The 23,072-nt window shown below is 44.1% G+C and overlaps 1 protein-coding gene across 1 annotated transcript in view; it reads left to right on the forward strand.

Annotated features, from left to right (window-relative positions):
* RTN1 (reticulon 1) overlaps positions 1–23,072 on the forward strand; it is a 180,137-nt gene that overhangs the window by 88,051 nt on the left and 69,014 nt on the right. Inside the window, exons 2-3 of the mRNA XM_081110216.1 lie at positions 3,633–4,406; positions 12,691–13,440. Coding sequence (XP_080966342.1) covers positions 3,633–4,406; positions 12,691–13,440 — 1,524 coding nt within the window. The remainder of the gene's footprint in view (positions 1–3,632; positions 4,407–12,690; positions 13,441–23,072) is intronic.

The following is a 23,072-nucleotide window of genomic DNA, read 5'->3' on the forward strand; positions in this document are numbered from 1 at the left end:
GTCATGCATCCCACATGCTCAGGATAGTTAGGTGCTGTAGGAAAGAAGAGGGGGAACAATAGGAAGGGGTCAAGCGCTGACAGGTGTGATCAGCAAACTCATCATGGAGGAGGGGCACTTAAAGCTGCTTAACTTTATGGTTTGAGGTCACAGATTCTGCTGTAAAGATTGGAAGGATAAAGTGTTCGAGAAGTGATGGCGAGTTTGTATTAATCAGAGCTTCGAGTTTGAATTGGAGCGTGAAAGACAGGATTTGAAAAGCTGGTGGAGTGTGAGATTGTGAAGACCAGCGGAGACAAAGTTGTGAGACCAGATGGCAGGCACATCGTCTCCAATGCCAGGCTGCAGAGTTGACGAATTATCTGGTGAAGCAAGGCAGAGCCCTGGGGCCAGTCGCTGAGTTGTGTTTAGTGTGATAACTGGTGTCAGGAGACGTTGGGCTGGAGGGCTATGCACTATGCCAGGCATAGGTGATAAGGGCCAGGAGCCTGGTGGTGGCCTCTGCAATAGAAGTATGGAGTGAGAGGTGAATGATAATGATTGTGAGCAGCCCTGGATACCACCTACTGTGCATTTATCAGGAAAGCATCCCCTTCCCCACCCCTACACCTCCAGACAATGTATATACATGGGCAAACCCTCCTTACTTCCTGGTGCACAATTACTTATTAACCTGTGGAAGTGGTTCCAGGTAATTGGGGTAGAGAATCCCAGGATCCAAATGTCTGTAATGAAATATCTCAGGATTGCCCTAGCTGGTTTTGCTCAGTGGATAGAGTGTCAGCCTGCGGACCAAAGGGTCCGGGTTTTATTCCGGTCAAGGGCACATGCTGGGGTTGTGGGCTCGATCCCCAGTGGGGGATGTGCAGGAGGCAGCCGATCAATGATTCTCTCTCATCATTGATGTTTCTATCTCTCTCTCCCTCTCCCTTCCTCTCTAAATCAATAAAAATATATTTTTTAAAAAAGAAATATTTCAAGATTGATTTCTCTGTCTCTAGTGAGGTCTACATGTAGGCTGAGCCCATATAATGAAAGAAGCTTTTAAAATTCTTTAGGATAAAGATGTGTGTGCACATATGAATTTAAATTTATTAGCTTTTTCATTGGTGGTCTATATATGGTAGCCAATAAGGCTCATCATTAATATTATTCCTTTTGCTATTGAGCTATTTTTGGTCCAAAGTGAAAAGGGGCTGCCATGTGCAAAGGAAGTACAATTAGAAGCTTCCCTGAAATGTACACTTTTGAACTGGTTACAAGATTAAGCCACTTGCTGAGTGAAGTGAGTATCCTTAGGATTTGGATGAATCTGCCAACCTGTCTTCTCACACAATCCTGTTACTTGTGCTTAATTCTAAAATTCACACTTTTTACATTTCACAAATATTTATTGAGTGTACCTAGTGTGTGTAGGTGTTGAACTATTCTGTGAAACAGAATAGTCAAAGATTCCTGACCTCATGGAGCATGCCTAGCAAGGAGAGACAATCAATACATAAGTAATAGGTAAATAAGTTAGTTATATAATATATTAGGAGGAGACAAATGATACAGGAAGAAAAAGTAAGGAAGGGTAGGAGGGAACAGGGTTGCCACGGAGTGGAGAAGGCAGGACAGGTTTTAGGTAGTGGACATTGTCATCTCCCTTATGAAGGTGACTTGGACAAAGATCAGCATGAGGGGGTTAGGTACACAGGTATCTGGGGGGAGAGAGGTCCACACAAAGAAATCAGCGAGTGCCAAGGTGCTGAGGCAGGAAAGGGCTAGAATGGAGAAGAGGCTTTGTGCTTTTTTCATTCCCCTTAGACCAGCGGTTCTCAACCTGTGGGTCGTGACCTCTTTGGGGGTTGAACGGCCCTTTCACAGGGGTCGCCTAAGACCATCGGAAAACACATATATAATTACATATTGTTTTTGTGATTAATCACTATGCTTTAATTATGTTCAATTTGTAACAATGAAAATACATTCTGCGTATCAGATATTTACATTATGATTCCTAACAGTAGCAAAATTACAGTTATGAAGTAGCCACGAAAATAATTTTATGGTTGGGGGTCACCACAACATGAGGAACTGTATTAAAGGGTCGCGGCATTAGGAAGGTTGAGAACCACTGCCTTAGACAAACAATGACTCGTATAACCAAGAAAACAGCTAGGAAAACGCAAAAGTTAAGTTTACTTGTGATAATGCTAGTACTAGATTCAAAATTACTGGAAAAAAATAAATGTCACAAACTGATTTTAAGAAGGTGCACAGGACATGAAGGGAAGTTTCCTGACTTCTAGACTACTGGGGTTTGAATCCTGGCTGTGTTGCTTTCTATGTGTGCGATCTTAGGTGAGGTACGTAGCCTCTCTGTTCCTCAGTTTCCTCATCTGTGAAATGGAGCTAATAGTACCAATCTCCTAAGATGACTATGATTATTAAATGAGTCAATATTAATAAAAAGCTTGGAATTATGTCTGGCACACAGCAAACACTCAAATATTAGCTATTACTATTTTATTACAGCTACTACTTTTATTACTTTTATGAGTTGGTGCCCTAATCTGGAATATTCTTTGCGTGTGTTTGTCTGTGTGTGTTTGTGTGTGTGTGTGTGTGTGTGTGTGTGTGTGATATGTGCTTTTATGTTGAGAGTGTGGGGCTTAATTTATAAAATAGTTGTAAGAATTAGGTAAAATCCAACTGCTTAGCATATAGCAACACCTCAATAAACATTATTAGTTTTCTTCCTTATCACATTTCACAGACAAGAAAATTAATAGAGGGTTTTCCTCTTCTGCCTACTAATGAACTTTTGGCTGGTTTATGAGTAGAATGAAGGGCAGGTGAAAACATTCTTTAGACTCCAACTTGGAAACCTGTTTTGTCCTTAGCACCACCAGTGGAACTAAGAAATCCCGGGGGGGGGGGGGGGGCGTTGTGAGTATCACTGGAAGGCGAAGAATGGGCAGTAGATGAGTGAATGAGCGTGAAACAAAATGAGAAAACTGAAGAAATAAGGAAGAGCACCATTAAGGTGATACCACTTTGGGATGAGCCCATCGGAAAACTAGGAGTCCCTTTCTCTGAGGACCTTTAAAAAGAGAAGGGATGGCACCCATCCAGGTAGGGCAGGAGTCCCTAAAGGAAAGGGGTGAACGAAAGGGTATCCTGGGGCCTCTTCCAGCTCTGAGTTCAACAGCAGCCCCTTTCCCCAGTCAACTATCCCATTGTTGCACTTTCAGACCTGAATTAGCCTACATTTCCACCTCAGCTTAAAGAGTCATAAATGCTTTAGATACAAAGAGGGCTTCTATTGAATAATACTAAGACCAAGTCACTGTGTATTGAGGTAGTTGATGTTGAAAAGCAACTTTCTGGTCCTCTGGGATCTGTCCCCAACTTCTCTGGCCATGGCAGCTGTGTGAGCCTCTGTAGTCAGCTGCAGGGGACACACCGGTGCTGGGGGCTCTCAGGGAGACGAGAGAAATAAACATGCTGGTGCTGAGAGGGAACCCCGAGATGTGGAGGAGACAGGATGCTGTGTCTCCACAGGGCAGGGGTGGGTGGTGGGTTAGGCAGGAGAGAAGATTGCAGCCCAGTGCCCACTCACCGTCTGCTGCTGTTTGGGTTCCTAGGTGTGGCAGATGTCTCCCGTGCCATGGATCATCCCTTTTCAACAGCATCAAAGGATGGGGAAGGAGCGTGCTACACATCTCTGATTTCCGACATCTGTTACCCACCTCAGGAGGATTCCACATATTTCACTGGAATTCTTCAGAAAGAAAATGGCCACATCACCACATCAGAGAGCCCTGAGAAGCTGAGTACCTCTGGGCCCTCCTTACCAGATGTGCCTGGGACGGAGCCTCGCGGCTTATTTAGTTCTGATTCTGGAATAGAGATGACTCCTGCAGAGTCCACCGAAGTGAACAAGATCTTAGCAGACCCCCTGGACCAGATGAAAGCAGAAGCTTACAAGTACATTGACATAACCAGGCCTGAGGAGGTGAGCTATCAGGAGCAACATCACCCCAAGTTGGAAGAAAAAGACTTTGACTTTAAGAATAAGGACACTGAAATCTCAATAAAATCTGAAAAGGCCCGTGAACCAGAGAAAGCAGCTCCTGTGGAGGGAAAGATCCTCAAGGACCATTTATTTGAAGAATCAACATTTGCTCCTTATATAGATGATCTCTCTGAAGAGCACCATCGAGCCTCCCTGGTCACTGCCCCCATCAAAATCACGCTGACTGAAATTGAGCCTTCTGTTGAAGCTGCTACCCAAGAGAAGACCCCCGAGAAGCAAGATATCTGTCTGAAACCGAGTCCTGACACAGTCCCTACTGTCACCGTCTCAGAGCCTGAAGATGACAGCCCAGAATCCATCACTCCTCCATCTTTTGGAACAGGTAAGGAAATTGTATTCCCTACCTTGGGAAGACCCAGCACATGGAAATCTGAATATTAAGGAATCAAGAATTGCAGTCAAGTCTCAACTTTACTTATTTAGTTAACGCCCAACTTTTCCAGTCTTGTGCCCACGTACAAAGGCTGAGATTTGAGATAGATGTTAAAGTCCTATCAGATTTGCTTTGTAATGTTTCTTTCTTCTATTGAGGGGAAAGAATGACATACTGGGAACATTAAATCCTCCTGTGGGTCTGCCGTTCACAGCAGAGAGGGAGGTACCACCTACTTCTAGGGCAGCTTTCCTCCCAGACATCCTGGAGGCATCATGTGGTGAGCATCTTGGCTGTTCCCCTGAGATCCGCTGGGTTAACTTGGGCAGGGCCCCAGCTCCAAGTCTGTACAATGAGTGGGGAGTGAGCCTCACTCTTTTGGGGGGTCATGGACAATGAGAGGTAACCTACCAAAGAGTACTTCTCTCCTCCCCCTTAAATCTCAGCACTGTCATTTTTATCTTTTAATGTATTGAAGATCTGCATACAATTTTATTTTTTAAACTAAAGGATTTATTTGGATAGAATTTTTTTTAAAAAAAAATATTTTTATTGATTTCAGTAGAATAAACTGCCGCTCTCAGTTTATCCTAAGGAAGGGGAAGGAAGTCAGAGATAGAAACATTAATGATGAGAGGAAATCATTGATTGGCTGCCTCCTGCACGCCCCCCACTGGGGACTGAGCCCACAACCTGGGCATATGCTCTTGACCAGAATCGAACCCTGGACCCCGGGCCTGCAGTGGATAGAATTTTTAAAAGTTTGAAATCCCCTAGGTTGTGATTTTATTCAACTTGAACGTTTTTCTACTCTGGCTCAGGCAGGATGTTAAAACCACACTTAATACATACTCTCAGTATAAAGGGGGTCACCTCTACCTAGAAAAGGCCAGAGTGGTAACAGGAGCTCCCCCACCTCACCCCGTGCATCTCCCATCATATATGCATTTCCATCCCATGTGCATCTCCATCTTGTGTGTGAATGCCCATGAGGCATCAGGATGAAGAGGACAGTTTGAGGGCCTTGAATCTTTCCCTGTTTCTAGTGGCTGGCATTCTGACCCTACCCAAAAGTGATTTACAAACCTAAAAAGTGATTTATAAAAAGTGATTTTCAGCACCTCAGATGAATGAGCTTCCACTGAACTCTTAAAATGGATCCAAAACCTCAGGATTAGGAATGATTTCTCTACACCCTGATATTGCAGTAAGTCCAAGCGTTAGAACGAAGTGGACTTAATGGAAGACCCTGCTATTCTATTTCCCTAAAGATTTATCATCAATTCCTCCCCTTCCCCAACCTTACCTCAGACTCATTCAACTATAAAGTTCCAGGGGGTCTTAAAAATCCACTGCGCCAAGTCCCTGATTTTCAAATGTATTCACTCACTCAACAAACACTTTGCACACATGTTCTTTTGGTCAGTCACTCTACTAAGTACTGATGACAGAATTTTAAAAAACAAACATAAATCGGTTCCTGCCCTCTAGTGGGGCAATTGACCAAGAAAATAGACTCTGGTGTGATTTGTATTCTGAGAGAGGAAAACATAGAGTGTTGAGGAGCAGCAGGGTCCAACAGCTCCCCCGGTGAACTGGCACCTGCAGTGACTCTTAAAAGAGCAGGAGGAAATAAACAGGTAAAGGGGCGGGGCGGCCTTCTAATCGGAGAAGGTACAAGGACAGGAGGTATGAGGGTACAGTGAATTTTCCATAAAATATAAATTAAGATTTGGTTGTGATGACAAATAAGGAAGCTGAGGCCCTCAGTGTATTAGATGTGAGTTGCCCCAGCCTACAACACGAGATAGGGACATAACTGGGCCTCAAAGCCTCCTTGTAGTCTTTCTGGCAATGCACCGTACAATCCTATTCCATGAGATAAAGATATGGATGCTCTGAAGATGGAAGCTACATTACTAGCTGTCTTTTACAGAGCTCCAGGGTTGCTTGGTGGTCGGTCTAGAAGAACTTCAGCCAGTCTTTAGGAAGAGTGAAATACCCCAGCACATATAAGTCCACTTACATGGCACATGCCTCATGTACAAATTGAAGTTTACAAAGTTAATGATAAAGACTTGACCAGGGTTCATTAGTTATTATTATGGAATTTTCATTTTTAATAACCATCTGGAGAAACTTCAAGAGAAAAGGAAAACAGATATGCTCACATGACCTTAGAGTTTTATGATCTTGATTTGCCCAGTTGACGGCATGGGGTAAGGACAATGTTTTTCTCTTTAGTTTCTCCAAATAAACATCATAAGCAAGGTTTATTCAAGAAAGAGAAAGCCCCTTATCCCATTGCACAGCTCTCTCCCATGTTCAGCTCCTCTCTTCACCCATCCTCTACATCATAATACCTGAGTCATAAAACAACAGTTAAGAATAAAATTAATAGAAGAGATAGAAGGAATCAGCTTGTCATTGAGACCTTTCTCCTTATTCTTTTTATCCCAAAAGTTTAGCCTAACCCCCTTCTCAACTTATGAGTCCCTGACATCATATGCCACTCTACCCATAGACACTGGACAGTTTGGACTTTATTACATCTGTTGGGTCTTGGGTCACTCTGCCATTTCCAGTGCCAACAGATAAGGCAAATACCAAGAATTACATAAGATCCTACATAGAAATTGAGGGAAAGGAAAACATTCTAAACAAAAAAAGTTCTGTTTATATCATTGTGTAATAAATAAGAAAATCACCAATTCTGGGGAATATTTCTAATTATGTGAATCATGAATCAGGAGAAATTCTAATTTAGAACAATTTCAGTCACAGACCCTGAAGCTTAAGCAAGGAGTCTAATATATTTTCTTCAATCCCAGTAGACTATGTCCTTTTGTAACTTCCTCCAACATAACTGTTTTCATCTTGCTAAATAATTATACACTGAGGTACAGAGGCAACAATTCTTACATTTTTAAATATTGAAAGTTTCTTCTCAGCAAATATCAGCCAAAAGTACAAGTGAAGCATTTTAGATAAATCATAATTTCCCTGATACACCAGCCCATTGACCCATGGGCACCATATTGTTTGACACACACACCTAGAGCTTGTTTTGGTGGTCATGGATTTTCTTTGAGGTATTATTAGCCTCAGAGAGGCCAATAATCCAGAGGTCGTCATTAAAGCACCCAGCTTCCCTTAAAAAGAAAGGAGCAATAAAAGGTAAATCAATTTTAATTTTCTTTTCTTTTCTTTGTTAATCCTCACCTAAGGATATTTTTCCATTTGTTTTTAGAGAGAGTGGGAAGGAGAGGGAGAGACAGAGAGAAAGAAACATGAAACATCTATGTGAGAAAGACACATCGATCAGGTGCCTCCCGCATGCACCCTGGCCATGGCTGGGGATTGAGCCTGCAACTGAGGCACATGCCCTTGCCCGGAATCAAACCCTGGACCCTTCAGTCCTCTGGCTGCAACACTCTATCCACTGAGCAAAACTGGCCAGGGCCAATTTTAATTTTAACTCTTTGAAAATTACTGTTGCGATTTCCTTGCATTGAGGAGGTCTGTGATTCTCCTACTCATTTTCAAAATTCATTCTTTTATTTAAAAAATACTTACTGAGTGACTTCTCTATGTCAGACACATGCGGGACACCAGACAAATTGCAGTACAAGATTTATGAATCCCTATGCTCATGGAGTTTACCTGCTAGTGAGAGGAAACAATAAAAAGAAACACATAAATAGGTAGTGTTTATGGAGTGTGAGTGCTATAAAGAGTGATAGCGTGTTGGGTGTGAGGGGTCAGGGATGGCCTCTCTGAGAATGCGACATGTGAACTGAGATCTGAATGAGGAGAAGGACCCCACAATTCAAAGAGAGGGGCCCAGGAACGGAGGATAGCAAATGCACAGGCCCCAAGGCTGAATTATGGAAGACGGTGTAAAGGAGTAAGGAAGAAGTATGGAATAGAACTGAGTTGGAAAGGTAGGCGGGGCCTAGATTATTCAAGGCTTCATGTACTAGGATAAGGGATTTGGATGTTGTTCCAAATGCAATGGGAAACCATCGGAGGGTTTAAGCTGGGAAGTACCATCATTCATTCAACAAATATACATTAACCATTTACTCCGGGCATTGTACCATCAGCACTGGGGGTCTATGATGAATCACAAGATTGCTGCCTGCATGGAGCTTGCATTCTAGTTGGGAAGACTTGCACACAAGTAAATGAATATATAATATAACATTAGGTAGTTACAATGGTTATGAAGAAAAATAAAACAAGATATAGTGAAAGAGAGGGATGGGGAGGTGGGGAGGTGAGGAAAGGCTTCGCTTGCTGGTGGCTTTGAGCAGAGACCTGAATGGAATGAGGGGGCGAGCCAGGTAGACAGCTGAGGAAGGACAGCCAGTGAAGAAGCTGCAGCTGGGAATGCCCTGTGTGTTCAAGTTGCACGGAAAGTCACTGTCGCTGGAGTGGGGAGAAGGAAGGAGAGAGCGGCAGGATTAGACTCGTGTTTTCAGAGGATCCCTCTGAGTGATGAGGGGAGAGTCAGCCAGCAGCAAAGGGGACACCTGAATGGCAGCATCATTCACAGTTGGACACTGGCAACTGCAACTTGGTAAACTGGCCATGTTCATGTTTCCTTTTATCCTTCTTAATCATATCGTCCTTCTTAGCAGCAGCCGCAAACACATCTTCTCAAGTAGGGTGGTTCTAACCTCCTCAGTTTCTAGATTCTATTTTATTATTTTTATTGACTGTTTCCAGCTTTGCTGTGTTAGTCTTGACACATAACAACCAGTATCTTAGCCAAACTCCCATAAGGTTTTAAATGAGAGTAGGAAAACTTCTCTTTTGGTCTAAAATTTTCCCAGGTTCCTCCCAGCACTTCGTTAAATTTTAGTTGCCATTAAAAATGGAGGGCAGCCCAGCCTGCATGGCTCAGTGGTTGAGCGTCAACCTGTGAACCAGAGGTCGAGGTTTGATCCCGGTCATTGATGTTTCTCTCTTTAATCGATAAAAATATATTAAAAAAAAAAAAGAATGGAGGGCAATGTCTACACGATCTATTTAGTTTCTTTTGACTCATAAGAAGGATGAATTCTTTTAAAAATAGTACCTTTACTTGCCCAAGATGAAACCCATCAGGCCCCTTCCTCCCACACCCCACAGTTGTCTAATAACATCCTTACTCTTGAGTAAGAGATCAACCGAAGGACTTGTATACATGCATATAAGCCAGTGGTTCTCAACCTTTCTAATGCTGCGACCCTTTAATACAGTTCCCCATGTTGTGGTGACCCCCAATTTCATTGTTACAAATTGAACATAATTAAAGCATAGTGATTAATCACAAAACAGTATGTAATTATATATGTGTTTTCCGATGGTCTTAGGCAACCCCTGTGAAAGGGTCATTCGACCCCCCAAAGGGGTCGCGACCCACAGGTTGAGAACCACTGATATAAGCACACTCAATAGACGCAAGACACCGGGTTGGGGGGGGGGGGGGGCGGGGGAGGAAGGAAGGAGGCAGGGGGGAGGTCAATGGGGAAAAAAAGGAGACATATGTATTACTATTTGTAATACCTTAAGCAATCAAAAAAAAAAAACCAAACTCTTGAGTAAATGAAGCAAGATCCTTGAGCCTTCTTTTCTGAATGCTCTAACATGTGGTTTTCAATTGGAGGTAGGTAGGGTTGCCAAATAAAAACTCAAATTTCATGGGACACACTTATATTAATAAAAAGTCATTTTTTTAGCTGATATTCAAATTTAACTGGGTGTCTTGCATTTTTGTTTGCGAAATCTGCCAACCCTAACTGGAGGTGACTACTGGAATCACTTTTGCAGTGAGTGGTTACAAAAGGCAGATGTGGGGACCCCACCCAGACTTCCTTCTACAAGTCAGAATTTCTGAGGGCCATTTTGAGCCTTACACCTAATTAAGAACCAGTGTTCTAAAGATTTGAGCTAGTCCTCAAATGAGCTCTATTTATCAGTACTTTCTGAGTGCCAGGCACTGCACTAGGTGCTGGAGATCTGATTTTGAACAAAAATACCTTGGCTGCCCTTTGCCCTCAGTGGGTGCTTTCAGTTTGGGGTCAGGGAGATTGGGGGAGGTGAAGAGACAGACATTAATCATATCATCACACAAATACAAACCACCCGGGGCTTCCGGTTGTGCAGGATGAGCCAGCACAAACCTGTTTCCTGAAGGACCCATTCCCAGGCTGGCTTGCACCCAGGATGAACTGCCCTGCAGGGCCATTTGTAACCCAGGGCCCTGCCTACCTGCTTTGAGGTCTCCTAGGAACGTTGAACAAGCTGAAGTTTGGTCAGCCTGCAGGTTAGATGGTCAGACAGAGGCTTCCAACGGGAGAAACAGGACTAGTATGAGCCACAGGAAGGGAAGAGGTCTAAGATCAGAATTTTCTCCCTCTTTCCCATCAAAACAGCTCACTGTTCTGACTTCCATGTTTCTGGGTAGGTAATTCCTGTTCATTTTACTCACCCAGGTTCACCTTTTCTGAGTGATCTCTGACACCCCATTTTTTTCTCACCCACCACATGAGTCAGACACTGAGTCTGTGGTTTTTCTCTCTTCAGTGTTTCTTGAATTGTCCTATCTTTTCTATCCCTATGGCCACCACAACTCATTAGGTTGTCATAATTCCTCCCTCAAGGATTGCAGTATCCTCTTAATGGGTCAGAACTCAAAAATGATCTGAACGTGATCAGTGAATTTAGGCAAGCAGTTAGAGCAGAATCCAGACTAAAGGGGTGCATTCATTTAGATTCAGATAAATTCCCAAATCAGTGGCTTAACATATATAAAGTTACTTCTCACTTATAGTACAGTCTAATATAGGTCAGGCAGTTCTATAAGTGCTAATTCAGGGGAAAGCCTCCTTCCATCTCTTTTTATTTCTTTTTATTGAGATATAATCCACATAGCATACAATGTGCCCGTTTACATTCTAATAGCTTTTTGTATATTCACAGAAGTGTGTATCTATCACCATAATAAATTTTAGAGCATTTTCATTACCCCCCCCCAAAAAAAACCCATTACCCCTTAGCCATCATTCCCAAGTAGTTCTTGCTCCCAGAAAGGCCAGAGACCACTGTCTAGGACAGTGATGGTGAAACTTTTGAGCTCGGCGTATCAGCATTTTGAAAAACCCTAACTTAACTCTGGTGCCGTGTCACATGTAGAAATTTTTTGATGTTTGCAACCATAGTAAAACAAAGACTTATATTTTTGATACTTATTTTATATATTTAAATGCCATTTAACAAAGAAAAATCAACAAAAAAATGAGTTCGCGTGTCACCTCTGACACGCGTGTCATAGGTTCACCATCACTGGTCTAGGATATTCTGAAAATCCTACTATAGGGCAAGGGAAAACCAAGTTCCTGAAACTATTGTCATGGTGATCCGAAGGGACAGAGATATAGGCAAGATTGCCAAGGTTTTCGGCCCATCTGGATAGACACCAGGTAGCAGCCAGGCATTCATACCAGGGGGCCGGGGCACTCTCGGGTTCTGTGCTTCTCCTGAGGAGGTGAAGACAGGGCGAAGAGTAGAGGTGGGCTCCACCCTTCGAAGCCCACTGGGTTGTGCTCTCTGGAATGGGCAAAATCTCTCTCTTATAGGGCTTCACCTAGTTACACTTTTTACTAAAAAAGAGTAAAATGATTGTTTCTTATGGGAAATATAAAGCTCAGAGATCAAGTTGTACCCCAGGATCTCAATCAGCTTTCTTTGTTTGCTTCAAGAAGGGAACACAAACAACAGTGGACAAGGAATCCTGGGTGGTTTTCAGATCTGTTGATAGCGGTGGGCCAAATTAAAGGGTTATGTCCACCAGGTTAACTAACGAAATCTGTGACATTGGAAAACTTCCCCGGGAGAATAAATCAGATACCGAAATCAATGACTTCTAGAGTCTGGGTCACGTGGAAACAGGAAAAACAACCGAGGTGCTGCTGTTGCTAGGAAGTTGCTGGGTCACTTTTAAACAGCCAGGTTGAGATAAATAGGTGTGTGAAACCCTGATTAATTGGGCCTTAACGGTCATTCGCCTTTTAGGTCAGGTGGCCTGTCTTTCCAGCATAGCCCTAGAAACAGATATTTTTTGTGCTAATGAGCTATGTGTTTCTCAAGCAATAATAAAACTTTGTTTTATTTCTTCTCCCTGTCCATCTGTCTGTCCATGTGTGTGCGCGCCTCTTCCGCTCTCCTTCGCTCTGTGGGACGACAGAACCATCTGCTGCAGAATCCCAGGGGAAAGGCAGCATCTCCGAGGATGAGCTGATCACTGCCATTAAAGAAGCGAAGGGGTTATCCTATGAAACCTCCGAGAGCCCGCAGCCGGCGGGCCACGTGGCCGACAGGCCCGAGGTCAAGGCCAGGTCCGGGCGGCCCACCATCCCCAGCCCCTTGGACCACGAGGCCAGCAGTGCAGAGTCAGGGGACTCAGAGATCGAGCTGGTGTCCGAGGACCCACTGGCCGCTGAGGATGCGCTGGCCTCCGGTTACGTGACCTTCGGCCACGTGGGCGGCCCGCCACCCTCGCCGGCCTCGCCGTCCATCCAGTACAGCATCCTGAGGGAGGAGCGCGAGGCCGAGCTGGACAGTGAGCTCATCATCGAGTCGTGCGATGCGTCCTCGGCCTCGGAGGAGAGCCCCAAGCGGGAGCAGGACTCGCCCCCGATGAAGCCGGGCGCCCTGGATGCCATCCGGGAGGAGCCGGGGGCCCGGGCCGAGCAGCGCGCGCCCAGCCAGCCGGGCCTGGCCGAGCAGGGCCCCTTCCTTAAGTTCCCCTCGGCCGTCGCCCGAACTGGCCAGGAGCTGCCCTCCGGAGACGGGGCCCCCGCGCCCCAGGAGCCCGTGGTGCCGCAGACACCTGCAGAGGCAGCGAGTTCCAAAGAAACTCCCGCGGCCGCGGAGAGCCCTGGGCCCCGGGGTCCTGGCATCGCGCCCCCGCTGCTGTTTTTCAATAAGCAAAAAGGTAAAGTGGCAGCTTTCCTGGTTGAAGCAGCCTGTCTGCGCAGTTGAGCTTTCCCTGGGTGTTGGGGGGGGGGGGGGGGGGGATTCAGCACAGGGTGGTTCCGGCTCAACCCCGTAGTCATGTCCTAGTTGGTCAAACAGGCGAGCAGAGCCCGAGCACAAGGCCAGGAGGATGCGGGGGAGAGGAGAGAATTCAGAGTCACAGCTGGGCCTCGGTGGCAGAACCCTCACTCACTCGGAGCAGTGCCCTGAGCTGGCTGACCCCCAGCCTCCTCAGCGGTGAGCATCCTCCAGGATCTCCTGAATGGAGCCAATGCACCCCTCCTTCCTTCCCAGGGCTGGGTCTCCTGTCTCAGGAAGGGCTGGCTTTGTGTTAGACTCCAGCTCATTTCCAATTTCCTACCCTGCCGATGATGGGGAGTGGCCACAGCCCCTCTGGGTACTGGAACCTCCCATTAGCACACCCTTTAGCCAGCCAAGCTTGTTTCTTACATGGGCCAAGTGGGTCTCTGCCGCCCTCCTTTCTCTTATCAAGGAACAAGGGATTTGGGCCTTGATAAGGTTTTTTCCCAGCTAGTCAGGGAAGACAGGGACCAGAGTTGGATCCAGAGTCTCTCTTGTCCCTAAGCAAGACCTAAGGTCACTAAATAATTTTTAAGGTCACTTATAACTTAGAATCTTTTACCTTGGCCATGATAGTTTACCCTGAGAAATCTGGATGTTTTCAAATGCAGGAAAAGCATAAGCCATTATTTTATGTTCCAGACATTGTATATGTTGAGGGTATTCTTCTTCCAAAATCATCCACCACATCCGATTTCATTATAGAATTCAGCAGAGGAATCAGAATTAGATCAATAAATTAGGCCCTAGACCAGGGGTGGGAAAACTTTTTGATTCGAGGGCCACAATGGGTTCTTAAACTGGACCGGAGGGCCGGAACAAAAGCATGGATGGGGTGTTTGTGTGAATTAATATAAATTCAAAGTAAACATCATTACATAAAAGGGTACGGTCTTTTTTTTTTTTTTTTTTTTTTAGTTTTATTCATTTCAAATGGGCCGGATCCGGCCTGCGGGCCGTAGTTTGTCCACGGCTGTGCTAGACAGTCTAGTTAATGGGCAGTCAAGTGAAGGTAGAGAACCTCTTCCCAGCTCCTGGGTGGAGAACACCCAGGTAGCACTTTAAAACAAACCCTAAAGCACAACATTTTTCATGATCCCCCTCTCCTACTTATCTCCTCTGCTTTTTGTTTCTTTAGAAGTATTTTTCCCTTAGGGGATAAATGATTTCGAGGGTACACCCTTCTTCCTGTGTATACACTGACTTCAGTGATGTTAGTAGCAATTAAAGTGCTTTATATAAGAATAGAGTGCAAAGTCTTTCTCATTATAGGTTGGAAGCTGGCTTCTAAATTCTTTAAAATTAGCACATTGGAATGGAGAAACCTAGAGGGACATAATAAAGCAAACCTAGAGGAATGCGGTAAAACAGTCATGCGATTGCATGGTGGCTGAGGGCTTAGTCACGTGGCATCGTGTGAGGGCCAATAGAAGTGACTCCTTGATTTCCCAAATAACTCTTCCCTGTGAGTTTAAAATATATTTATTGTAGATAGGGAGGTTATTTGATAACAGAGTTAACAGAGGGAATGTGCATTTGTTAGGTGACTATTAAAACTAATTTGGCTTCTTTTGCCACCACTCTGTGATGGGAGCCTCACGAAACAGCATTAGCATGAACAACCAGCAGTCCCCTGCCATCCTGACACAGTCCAGCTTGAGTGCATGTCACTGGACTGTAACAGGCATGTGTTTTCCTAACTAGTGTCCCTGAAATAGACACCACGTGACAGTGCTGTTCAAATATATTTATCCCTAAAAGTAAATAAATCTGAGGGCCTGTTTCCCTCCCTAGTAAATCTGAGAGGCAAGTATGGGAGCTGGGACTGACTGAGTGACCAGACACCCAATGAAGAGCTAAGGCCATGGAAAACCTCACATGTGAATGTAAGGCGTCAGGCCATCCTTTTTGGCCAATTCTGGTGTCATTCTAATCCTGTGCAAGTTGCCCCACGTGGCTTGAACTTCTGCTGCCAAGTTCAGACGTTAGGGAGGAGAGGTGGCAGCCTTTTCAAAGGACGAAGGCATGCAGGGTGAATAGCCTCTGCTCTCTTCCGCACGGAGGCTTCTTTTGAAATCCAGGCTCCCACGGAAACGTGCTGCTCAGTGAGGTGCCTATGAAGAGAGTCTACAACAGTGATGGCGAACCTTTTGAACTTGGCGTGTCAGCATTTTGAAAAACCCTAACTTAACTCTGGTACCATGTCACATATAGAAATTTTTGATATTTGCAACCATAGTAAAACAAAGACTTATATTTTTGATATTTATTTTATATATTTAAATGCCATTTAACAAAGAAAAATCAACCAAAAAAATGAGTTCGCGTGTCACCTCTGACAAGCGTGTCATAGGTTCGCCATCACTGGTCTACAAGGCCATTCCCGGGCAGCCAAGCACTGGAGGTCCTGGGCGGATGATGACTCGGCACCACCAGCAGGTTATTTGAGCTCTGAGGTTCCATCTCAGCAGGTGAGGGCATCAGTGCAGCCCACCCTCGCCAGGTTGATTTTAATCACTGTCAGTAGACAGTAGGATTATGCTCATGTCAAGCAGGAAGAACTCCTTTCGGCAGCAAGGTCAAGTTAGCTTCTGTGTTTCCTGTTCTTGCTCAGTGAAGCCACTGGTATAGATACATTCAAGTTCAGGTATTCACAAGAATGCTCATTCCTGTGGCTGGGAGTCTTACTGCTGATGCGGGGCTAAGTTTTAGAAAGGTCCATAAATCATTAGAAAAAGGTTTAGCAAATACCTGGTAGTATCATAGCAGGTATTGTAAAGGAGCATCAGGCGTGACTGGTGCACATGCCCTAAAAGGTTTATTTTGGAGATTTCTTGCCTTTCAGAGACTTCTGTTGCTGTTGTATTGGAGACAAAATGCAATTTGTCGTATTCCAGTTTCCCGACTCTGTGCACCCCTGAGCTCGTGCTGCCCTGTAATTCTCTTCCCCCAGACCTTCCAGGTGGCCTATGAACTTCAGACTCTGACAATAAAGATAAGTTTTCATTGCTGCAAGGTTAGCTCTGTTAGGAGCATCTGAGTGAAAAGACAGCAGACTTCCTCAGGAAATCACTAATACTTAATGTAGTACCGTCAGGATGGGTGTGTGGTACTTACCAAACCATTTGATTGTGAATCTTTTTTATTAGAGCATGCCTCGGGGTTAGTCTTCTAGGGAGCACTTTTGGGGAAATAGTGGTCTCTTCGCATTCCCATTTCCTGTATTCTGATGACCTTGCAACTCAAAACAGTGGTGCTGGACCAGCCATGTGGTTATCATGTGGGAGGGAGCCTGTTAGAAATCTCAGGCTCCACCCAGACCTACTGGGTCAGAATCTGCATTTTAATGAAGACCCCCAGGCGGTTGGTACATGCATATTAAAGCTGGAGAAGCAGCGTTTCAGACTAGGGCTGGGTCAGCTTCCACATTCCTACCTGAAACCATTCTGGTAAAAGTCACCAATGACAACCTTCTTGCTGCCCAAATGGCCTCATTTGAGTCTCAGCTTCCTTGTCCGCTCAGATAATGTAATGTCATACTGCTGACCAGTTCTTAAAATATTAGTGAGAAAGTAATATGTTCATAATAATAAATTTAAACTGTACAAAATGGTGCAAAATAAAAAGGTAAGGTTCCCCTATTGTACCCTCTTGTTGCTAATTCTCAGAGATAACCCCAGACTTTTGTTTTGCTCTGGTTGTTGTTTTTGTTCCTTTCAGACATTTTTTGAAGTGTGCAGGCATGCACAATTTATTGCACAGGTGATATCATATTGAACAGACTGTTTTGTAACTTACTTCATTTGACAGTAAAATCCGAGACAGTACCCACTCATACAGACATTGTTCTTTCCTCAGAACCTTTTCCTCCCTTATCTCTCTGAAGTTTCTCTTTTCTGGGTTTCTCCTTACTCTCTGACCTCCTTTCCAGTCTCTTGCTACCTTCCTTCCAGTCCCTCATTTCTGTTTTCAGCCACCGCCGTCTATGTAGCACCTCCCAGCTCGCTGGTTTTGGAGAAGTCTCTTCTGAGCTCCATACCCTTTTCCCCAGTGACGATTGGACATCCCATAGGTGCCCCAAATCCAATACATTGATGTTCTTTGTCAAAATCTTCTCCTTTCCTTCTCTTCCCTTTCCTTCCTGTCCTGAAAAGATACCATTGAGGCCTCACTTTGGTGTGAACATTCAAATTCCGTCTGGATCTGAGTAAAGACTCATCAGCCTGTAACAAAGTTAAAAGTACAACCTGATTGTAAACACTTCAGTGGAAGGCTTGCGCTTTAGTGTTTGGTTTGGTTATCAAATTGTCATCCAAATGATCCAGAATGTTCTTAACATTTGAAAAATTATCATCAAAATAAAGGTACAACATGTAAAAATTCTCTCTGTAGAACTCTCAGGAATGCACCCAGTGGCCCCAGTTGGAAAAATATTGGGTTAAGCTACTGGTTCTCAAAGTGTGGCCCGGGGACCAGGTTCCTCAGAACCTCCAGGAGTGCTGATTAGAAATGCAGGTTCCTGCTCAGCCTGGCCCCAGAACGACAGAATCAGAATGGGCCCAAGCATAAACCTGCGCTTTTAATAAGCACGCTGAAGAGCGCTTTGCTTGTAAGCAGATGAGCTAAGCAGCCCAGACCTGTGGTAAACACATTGGTGAGCCTGCCCTAAGCATATGGCGGTTTTTAATTAGAGAGACTGAGTGGGCACTCAGCCCTTTCCATCCGTTCCTGGGCCCTGGGAGGCAGGCCTCTGCCCCTCCCCTCTGTGGGCACCAGCTGCAGCAGCCTGAGCTTGCAGGGCTCAGCCCCTGGGGCAGGGCAGAGCTTATCTCCTCCTGAGGGAAGTGATTTGCAGGAAGGCTACCAGATGGAGGCCTTCTCAAATAGACGTAGCATTTATGATGCTTATTATTACTCTTCATCACTATGCCAGATATTGCTTCTGTCCTAAAACATTTGGGAGAGAAGCAAAATAAATGTGACCCATTTCCTTTTCTTCTTGTAATTCTAAAAGCGTCATTATACTCTAGTCCTGTGTATATTTGCTTCCCTGAGACTGAATTCATAAATCAGGCTGTAAAGATTCTTGGAAAGTTTCATTCTTTCATGGTGCAGATTTGGAATCAGCCTGAGGACTCTGTGATAGCTGCTTCTCCCCACCTCCCAACCCCCATACCAGCTTTCAGCAAGATGGGCCAGTGACCGCCAGATAAAGTCTGGCTTCTGTGAGGATGTCAATGGAGATGGTGAGCCTTCCATCTCAGACTGTTCAAACCAGCTGTTTTTCTGACACTTCGCCCAGGGACAGAAGGTACTCTTCCGGTCTAGGCATCCCAGAATGGGGCTGCCAGTAGCCAGCTCACCCCCCTGTTTTTCCTTCTGTCGCAGTCACAAGACCTATGGTGACTTCAGGTCACTAGGGAGGTCTCCTTCTCAGCCTTGGATAAAGTTACTCCAAATCTCGGTGGCCCCAGAATTTAACATTTCTAGGGACAGATATTCTTGACATTCACGTTCCAGGGTATGTATATAGATCCAAAATGGTTATTGTACCTCTAATATTTTGATGCAAATTCTTTGGGACACGGTACACCCTACCTTCCTGATAAATTTTTGCGCAGGCACGGAGTAGACATAGATCAGCTCCTAAAACGGATTCAAATCAACTTGAATTTGCCTGTGAAGATAGTTCACAGATGGCAAACATTTTGATGCTCCCAAGGAACAATAGCCCTGTTTAGATAGTGATACCGATTTTCTATCCAACCCCTTTATCTCTCAAATAAATCATCTTCCCTTACTGATGCAATCATGGGACTTGGAGGATAAAATTCACATTCTTCTCAGAGCCAAGACTGGCTCCAGAGGATTTTTCCACCCCCTTTCAGCGCTATCCTCGCTGTCCTCTGAAGTCTAGATGGGTACTCACAGATATGGTCTCTAAACTTCTGGATTCTGTCTTTGCAGTCCCACAAAACACTTCTGTAATACAGAATGACACAAGTTTTACCCAGTGTCAGGCCAATATTATTAAAGCAAGACCTTACCAATTCATCCTTCCTTTGATTCAACCGATATGGCATACTGTCTGCCTGACACTAGCGATATAGCATAGCGGTGACCAAGGCAGACCCCTCACTGGGCTTGCATTGCAGTAGGGGGTTTGCGGGTTGACTAAAAAGGAAATAAACAGAGTGGTGTGTGAGAGAGCACCTAGTGGTGGTGACATTTAGAGAGGAAGGTCAGAGAAGGAGGAAACTACAGAGTCAACTATGGCAAGAGATGATTTTAAAGGTTCTGAGCAATAGGCAATGCAAAGTCGTGGGTCATTCTAGAAACTGTAAAAAAAGGTCGGTGTAGCTAGAGTGTGGTAGGCAAATGGGAGAGTGGCAAGAAATGGATTTGGAAGGTTGGCAGTGCCTTTTCATGCCCAGACCAGGGTGTAGAGTTTCTTCTTTATGTCAAACATTGCAAGAAGCCACTGAAAGATTTTTAAACTAGGAAGTCATATGACCTGCTCTGCATTTATAAAGGTCCCATTGGCTGCTATAGGGGAAAAGGATAGGAGATGGACCAGCACAGAAGCAGGAATACCCATGAGGAGCTATTGCCGTAGTGCCTGCATGAGCTGACAGTGACTGGGAGAGGGCGGTAGTAATGGGGATGGGGAGAACTGGATGGATTGGGATATACTTTGCAGATTGACTCAATAGGACTTACTGATGCATTGGGTTGGTTGTGGGGAGGACTTTATCCTCAATACCTCTCATATTTTAATTTTCAGCACCATATGATTACAAATATATGCAAAAATATTTACAATGGGAAAAAATATCCCAAACTTTGATGCCGTTTCATTAGTATTGAACCCGTGTTTTTTTTTTTTTGGGGGGGGGGGTCTGCTGTTGGAAAATCATCATTTGGGTTATGATGGCACTGAAATATTCTCACAGTTTGAGCTCTATATCTAGTATATTTCCATGGACAAACATCTGAGGGTATAATGGTTTAGGTCAGTGGTCACCAACCCGTGGTCTGCGGACCACTGGTGGTCTGTGAGGTCCGAAAGGTGGGTGACTGCTGGTTTAGGTGACAGTGATGTTTGCGTGGCTGAGACTGGAGCTAGAATGAAGGTTAAATAAGACACATAGTGAGGTAGTCAGGGATTGTGGACAAGCCAGTTGGTTGTTTACAAAGAGTTAGATACAAGTTTAGCTAGGGCCCGTGACTCACAGAAGCTTCCAAATGGCCAAAATACCGTCCCAAATATGAATCAAAATTATACTAACAGATGAAGAAAAGACAGCAGCCTGCCAGAGAGCAGTCAGAGGAAAGGTAGTTGGAAGGCAGACACTCAAATCAGGAAATGAAACGCAAGCATACTACTGGGTGTAGTTACTTCGGCTCACAGTTGCCCGTGGTCTTTCTCTGCAATCACTCAGTGCTTCTTCAGTCAGCACCTCTCTGTACTGGTCCTCCTGGCTTTTAAGTGACTTAGGCCTGAGACGGTGGCCCTCTTCCGCCAGAACTTTTCTCTCTCCTTGTAGAAATCGGGGATCAGGGTAAGGAGAGTGGATTAGGGGCTCAGCGGAACTGGTTGGTTTTTCTAGACAATGCTTCTCAAGTGTGTTTGGTGGAGTATTTACAATAGCAGCCATTTGCTGCTAGGGAAGGGCGCAGGAATCTGTTTCGTTAAATAGCTTCAAAGTGAACCCTCAGTGCATCCGAGTTTGAGCATTAGTATTCTCGGAACTGTGTTGGGGCTGATCGGTCAGACTCCTCAGAGGAATCTTTGACTGGCTTTTCCAGCAGTCCCCAGCTTTTTCTAGGGCCTGTGCCAGAATCCTGAAAGTTGGATTTCTGTTTGGGCTTCGATGTTAGTTGAAGTGGGTTATGTGTGGGGTTTAGAATGAAATTAATACTATTAACTCTGGACTCTCTCCTCCTCGTGAGAGAAGTGGATGGGGGGATTATGTGACTCACCAGCTCATTCTGGAGGAGGCTCCTACCATCTCCCCACCTCACAAAGCTCCAGAACAAAGACCCTAAAAGGACATGGTGGGAACACAAATAACTAACTCCTCAGGCTCCCATGAGGCCTCCTGGTCAGAAGGGTGCTCCAGATGGCCTCTGCCCATAGCTCAGAATATTCCTGGGAGAGGGAGAAGGCCTGAGGGTGGGGTCGAGCTTTCAGTCACAAATGGAGAGTAGCAAACTTGATCTTCTCACACAAGATCAAAGTTTTCACCACCATTAATAAATTATTCAGTGCAAAGCTGTGTGTTCTGGTAAATATAGCATTCCAGCTTAACTCATCCCTTCTGGCAAGTACCTTGTTTTCTTACAACTCTTGGCTGAACTGAAATCTTGGGGGATTTATTCACACACACAAAGTGCTTATAAAAACAGAATATGTGTCTTAAAACTAATTATTTTACTTCCAAACTTATTATTGTTTGCTTCTTTCTAATATCTCTAGGAGATTTGTTTTATTCTGCACCTAAAATGGGAAAGGAAATAAGTAAAGCAGAATAGTGACTGTTCTTACTATCTCTACTCACTGTTAATGTCTATTGCCATCCAGTGGTTGAGATGAAAATATCCAACCTTCTGCTTTTTTAACCTCATCTCAAACCACCGCAATTTAAAATTTACAGATCTCCTGAGCTATGATGTAAGAAAATATGTCTTTAAATGATTTTACAGTGTCCACAGGGCTGGATCACTTATGTGCTGGTCAATCATTTAAATCACCATTCACATTTTTCTTGGAACAACCATAAGGCCAGAGGTTCAAAAAAAATTCCTAAATGGGTAAATTAGTTTTTACCAAAATTAATTTTAAGGTAAACCATTAATTTTAAGCCTGTACTAAAACATAAGATATAATGCTATGCAGAATGTATGAACCATAGTTTTGTACTAACTTCATTTTTGGATCAGCACCCTCATTTTAAATCAAAGTCAAGGGTTGAGGTAGTAGTTGTTCTAGGTGATACTAGCGGGGGGTGGGGGGTAGAAGAACCAGTATTAGAAATAAGATTTGACTCTCCTTCAATGTCCTTTTCCAATGCAATTGATTTCCAGGTAGTTGATTTGTTTATAAGCAAATCTAAATGCTTTTTCTATGTTGTTTAGAATTTGGAGCTCTAAGATTTAATATCCTAAATATATATTTGATATCCTAAATATATAAATAGTTTCATAATTATACACACTACGCACATCTAGTTCAAGTGTTAACATGGTCAGCCAGCTGGAAATTCAATCCAATTCCCTGAAAAGAATTTAATTTAAAAAAATTTTAGCTTAGCTAACTTATGATTGAGTCAGTTTTACATAGATTCATAGTTTTCTCAAATGTTGGAAGTAAATAAAATCACAGATAGCTTGATTCTAGCTAATTTTGATATAAGTAAAATGACCTCATTGTCAATTTGACCCTTTTATCATTTTTTCCTTCCCTTTGATGGGACCCATATTTTTAGGCCATTTTTTTTATTCTTCTGA

The sequence above is a fragment of the Myotis nattereri genome (assembly GCF_964212035.1).
Source record: "Myotis nattereri genome assembly, chromosome: 1".
NCBI lineage: Eukaryota > Metazoa > Chordata > Mammalia > Chiroptera > Vespertilionidae > Myotis > Myotis nattereri.